The sequence below is a fragment of the Leguminivora glycinivorella genome, chromosome 11 (assembly GCF_023078275.1).
Source record: "Leguminivora glycinivorella isolate SPB_JAAS2020 chromosome 11, LegGlyc_1.1, whole genome shotgun sequence".
Classification (NCBI taxonomy): Eukaryota; Metazoa; Arthropoda; class Insecta; order Lepidoptera; family Tortricidae; genus Leguminivora; species Leguminivora glycinivorella.
Genome location: NC_062981.1, coordinates 3,980,268 through 3,986,267, shown reverse-complemented (window position 1 = coordinate 3,986,267; position 6,000 = coordinate 3,980,268). Strand labels below are relative to the sequence as shown.

General features: G+C 35.5%; 1 protein-coding gene across 2 annotated transcripts in view; it reads left to right on the top strand.

Annotated features, from left to right (window-relative positions):
* Nucleotides 1–473: 473 nt before the first annotated feature.
* Nucleotides 474–6,000, top strand: part of LOC125230999 (aquaporin-11) — a 47,050-nt gene continuing 41,523 nt past the window's right edge. The window contains exons 1-2 of one of the 2 annotated variants that reach the window (XM_048136322.1): nt 474–666; nt 808–915. In XM_048136322.1, coding sequence (XP_047992279.1) covers nt 865–915 — 51 coding nt within the window. In that variant the 5' untranslated portion in view covers nt 474–666; nt 808–864. The remainder of the gene's footprint in view (nt 667–807; nt 916–6,000) is intronic. The other variant, XM_048136324.1, reaches the window with a different exon arrangement.

The window sequence follows — 6,000 nt, the reverse complement described above, 5'->3', positions numbered from 1 at the left end:
ATAATGAATACAATCATTGTGAGTTGAACAGCAAAGTTGAAGTTTTTTACTTAAAATCAAAAAAATAGAGTAAAAATACCACTGAGGTTAGTATATTATGTTTCTGACTATGATGGAACAGCGGGAGTGTTATACATTTGCTTTTGATTTTGTGCCCAGACGTACCTGGTATGCGAGGCAATGAATGACCGCCTTTACATTTAATTATCAGAAAAATTCCATTATCATTAAAATGCCTTAGCTTTATCTTTAGTCCACATCAATACAAATCTTACAAAATCTCTATCAAATCACTGTCCTATCTCCTCAATATCGCCCTAATCGCCAATATTCTTTGCCACCACATGTCGCAGCGGAAATATTCCTTTTTTACATGTGCAAGACCACAGCGTTGCTGCATTTTTCTATTTTCTCGCCTCTTCAAAGTATAAAACGGAATCCCAGGGAGATCCGATCCGTAGTTCGGCGTCGGTGGCGTCTATATTAAGATCGCCTTCGGCCGGCCTCGGCCCGACAATATGCGCGCGCGCACACAGACCCACGTCTCAACAAAAACCAAACGTAGTACATATTATATTTTTTCTCGAATTCGAATTTATCCAACGTGAAACGAAATTTAACTGTGATTTGTGATAACTTCTTTAATAAAGACGTATTGATAAAATGGTGAGTTTTGTCAAAGTGTTATGCGATGGTTTTATAAATAGAATTCGCACGATCTTGAATTTTATTCGTCTAGTTTCAACATGCCCGAGTGATAAACTAGCTACAGCTCTGTTTTCTAATTGGCATTTTTCTCATTTTCAGTCTGTGAAGTGAAATCAAAGTGTAATTTCTTTTGAAAAGTGAAGACGGCTTACCAAAATGAAGTTCACGATAGACGTATTGGGCATTTTTCTAAAAGTAGTAGTTAGGGTAAGTGTTAATATTTAAGAGCTATAATTTTAAGACATTTTTAAATAAAAAATACCTTTGAATTTACATCTTAAAACATGTGCACATTACTACAGTAGAGTTACCTTGATTCAATAGTATTTTGTGTGTAATTTGGCCAAGGTAATGAGAACTCGCTTCCGCGTAGTCACAGAGAACACACTGGCATACAAATTAAGTACAAAACGTCATTCCATATGTTTATATTTACTGATTGTTTTGGCAATATTGGTGATGAATCAATGGCCTTTTTGGCAACGCAGTGAAGTTTATTTTTGTTGATAAATATGTATATTATTATGCGATGATTTAATTTATCTTGGAACGTCAATATGTGACCTTTTTAATAGATTTAATATGCACCTACATAATGTCAAATACTTAATGTATAGATTGGTATGTTGATAATAGCCATAAAAATATTGCTATGAAAATAATGATAGGCGTTTTCTTAATTCGCTAAGGAATTGTAAAAAAACTGTAAAAACAAGTTTTTAGCGACGAGCTGTTATGAAACTAAGTTATAAAAACTTAATTAACAATGTTTGATGTCAGATTGCATAAGAATCAGGACGTTTATTTGTCCGTTAATACTTCTGGCGAGCGTCCAACAATACAATAATGAAAAGCATAATAAGTCGCACGGAACATCATTCTTGAATGAGGGATGTTGCTGTGGGTTTGGCACCTGGAGGGCGATTTTTGAATCTCACATACGGGATATGTCACTAAAATACCGGTTGAAAACGGTGATTTGCTTATTACTGTTTTCAACCGGTATTTTAGTGACAAAATCCCGTATGCGAGATTCAAAAATTGCTCTCCTGTAGTTTTGCAGTTACGGTCTATAAGTAAATGTGTGAAAAAGTGGATCCCAGGCTCCCAGGCCAAAGCCGGGATAAGTCAAAAAGGAAGGACGAGGAAGTAAATGTATAAAAAAACTAAGCCTTAAACAACTTTATATTGTGATAGGTCATGTGGCCAGTAAATGACTTGTAATGTTAATGCTAGGTACATTGCAGCAACAAAGTAAAGTTAATAAATAAAATAAAAAATAAAATAAATATTGGAAATATCCGTGGACACAGTAAATAAAATACTGGATAGTTTTCCAATGTATATTTGTGCCGACCGCACAGGCAAACATAATAATAAGCGGACCTATTTCCATCTTACTTATTTAGTGTTATTGGGCCGTTTCCAGAGGTATCTCTGGTCAATTGACTTTGCTTATAATGCACAAAGCGTCGAAACAATACCCCTTTGGGCCACAGCTTCCAATTTTATCACTTGTCATCTGTCACTCTCACACTGACATACTTGCTAAAGCGTGACGGATGCTTTATCCACGTGGATAAGTGATAAAATGATGATGATACGCCAGCCTTAGACTCGGACCCCAAACGAACTGAACCAAACTGACATGTTTACATTGTGTGACATTGTCTAGAAGACGATTCTATTCAAACAGTAGAGTTTATAGTGGTACACATACGAACTTCATAGTTAATAAACTTATGACCTTACGTAAGTTCCAACAGGTAGACACCTTACACAGATCAATCTAGCCCCAAACTAAGCAAAGCTTGTACTATGATTGCTAGGCGACAATATACCTACTTAATTATATAAATAAATACATACTTATGTACATATAAAACATCCACGACTCAGGAACAAATATCTGTGTTCATCTTCATCACACAAAAAATGCCCTCACCGAGATTCGAACCCGGGACCGCGGCTTAACAGGCAGAGTCACTACGCGCTAGGCCAGACCGGTCGTCAAAAAATAGGTATTTAAAGTTTTTTCGTATTAAATATAACATGAATTACTTTATTAGGAACCTATTGTTTTTATTTAGTTCTGTGGTTTTTACCTCCTGGGGTTCAATGTACTAATACTAGGACAAAATACCTACGGTGAAATTTGAATCTACGTTAAACAGAATTGTGTTGCTTTTGTTTTGATTCGTTCGATTTTCAAAAAATAGTACATTACATCAGAGGCCGGGAAAATGAGGATTTCCGGCCAAGTGGGTATATACGGCCGAGCGAGCGTGCGAGCGAGGCCGGATAGGGATACGAGGCCGGGAATCCGTTTTCACGCCGAGGCATGTATAGTGCTTTTCTCAAACATACAATGAAATAAAAAAAAATGCTCTAAAGGACAATATTTTATAAAAAAAAGTTACTTTGCAGGCCTAGGCCTAAAAAATAATATGAAATCCCTTTACAGTCCTCTCGAGTTGTTGCGCCCAAAAAGCGATACTTCCCAGCCCATTTTAAGGAACGTAAAGACAATATTTCATTGCATGTTTGAGAAAAATAAATTTCGCCCTGTTTTCGTGTACATATTGATTCTTTGTTTGGCAAATTTTTTGTATAGTCGCTAGAGGATAAAATATGTTGTGCAGTGCAATTATATTAATTCTTTTAATTTTACCGTAAGAGGTGTATTTCCGGAATATGAAGAATCACGAACAGGGGGCCGATTTTTGAATCTCACGGCGTTCGAATTCAGAAAATTGTCACTGAAAATAGTAGGCAATTTCGGTGACAATTTTCTGAATTCGAACGCCGTGAGATTCAAAAATCGGCCCCCAGTAACAGAACCAAGAGCCTCATTCGACTCACATTCTGTCAAAGTCGCAGCATTTTAAAATCAACATTGGCTATTATAATTATAATATATCTCTGTATCGCTGTAGTCATTGTATTATTTTGTTCTTCTGTTTTGGGTAAAGGTGGAACCTTAAAAACGTACATTTGTAACAAGAACGATATAATACGGGACTGACAGAGCCCATACTTACATGCGTACCTGAAATGTATGGGCTTTTAGGCTTAAAACTAGATGGCACTGGTTCGCAACCTGGAAGTGGCCAAAATTATATTTTCCCCAAAAAAATTTCGTGTTTTTATTTTTTATAAGAACAAATGACATATTTTTTTTTAAATATCATGATATCACTTCAATACACATTTTGAAAAAAAAAAATTGTAGGCATCATTAGTGTAGTTATGATAGTATTTAATAGGTGGCGCTAAAAAATAAAGGTACGATTCTTAGTATGAAGACTGTAAATCCATACTAATAAGGACTGTATCGTTAAGTATGAAGACAACTTTGAGTAGCCGTATTTATTTGCTATTATATTTTTTTCTTATAACAAGCCATGGGCTTAATAAGGCACATAATAAGGTACACATTTTGTCCTAGAAACTCGACGTAAAGCATATGGTTTAGACAGTATTGACTTAATCCTCCCGAGTACCAATTACGATTCCGGACAAATGCTACTAGAAAATTCACAAAGTGCGTAAAAGACGATACGATTGCGAAAAAAAATTGTATGGTGCGAACCTCAACGACACATGATCCACAAAGTAGAATATCTGGACATAGTCTAGCCACTGTTATTTAAAAAAAATATAGTTCAGGATCTGTGTATGGCGGCCATTTAGAGAATGTGGCATGGTGCTTACTCTAACTCCGACTTTGATGTCGAATTTGACTATCATACATTGTTTATATCGATCTGGTTTAAGCACTGTTCAAACACCATGAATGTCAATTAGACTTTGGCCTATGGCTAATTTTTTTATCTGTTTCTCTCATCCTGCTAGCATCAAAAATTTACGGCAATCCGGAACGTTGCTCAAAATTGCGTTTTTTTAAATTATATAAATTCGCCGCATTTATTCTACAAGTACCCAATTGGAAAAACCATGAAGAGGACTCTTAAAGAATATATTTTGGCAGCATATTAACCTTTGTTTGTTGAAATCGTACAAAGAGTCATTGAAATATTCTCAAATCAAGCCAGATAGGGGTTGTCCGAAATTTATTTGCTAGACCTTAATGAAAGTACCATAAAGTCCCTAAAATAAAAAAAATATCAGACCTTCTTATATCAAATCTTACTTACCAATACCTTAAGATCATACTCTCGGAACATAATAATACAAAATTATGCACATGTCAACATTTAGACGAGGTTTGTTTTGTCCTTATACTTAACGATACAGTCTATATTATAAATGGGAAAGTGTGTGTGTCTGTTTGTTTGTCCGTCTTTCACGGCAAAACGGAGCGACGAATTGACGTGATTTTATAAGTGTAGATAGTTGAAGGGATGGAGAGTGACATTGGCTACTTTTTGTCTCTTTCTAACGCGAGCGAAGCCGCGGGCAAAAGCTAGTCCTACATAAATAATCCTTGATTTGTACAGATAATACTCTGGAGTTTATTTATTTATTTAAACTTTATTGCACAGTAAAAAAATGTACAAAAGGCGAACTTAATACCAAAAGGCATTCTCTACCAGCTAACCTTTGGGCCAAACAGAGATCAATAAGAGCTAATAGGTGCAAGAAATATAACAAGACGAGAAATTGAATATCTACTTAATAAACCTAAATGGTTACATACATATCACATCATACAAACGTTTACAAAAATAAAACTACATAATACGAGTATACTTACTTACAAATTTACATAAATATACTTACATATACTATACATATATACATATTATATACCTGCCCTATAACTATTACGACGCTTGATTAAGAGACTTGGAGTTTCTAGCTAGCCTAGGCTTCAGTATGTGTGACCATCCGTTGAACCGTCACAAACAGTCCGCTGTAACCAGATTTGTCAGATAGACGTCAGACGTCCTATCCGTGTCAGTGACACTAGCATACTAGTGGGACAACAAGATCGCTAATTTATTCAACTTTTATTGCAAGGAATATGAGCCACACTTTAGGCTTTCTAAATGCTGTCTGCTGATAATCCAAAGGCTTTATGGACCTCATGTAGTGCACTGAGAGAAAATACAACCAGTTTTCATGTTCGTTCAACAAGTTTTTTGGTTAAAATAGCGCCTACGTGCTCTTTGGTTCAAACAACAAGCTACTTGTCATTTGAATCGGCAATATATTTGAATCAACAAGTCGATTTTATAAAAACAACCTGAAACATATTGTTTTAAACATACGTTTGGCTGATTCAAACGGATAAACCGCAACAAGTCGAACTTGTTAAATTCACAATGC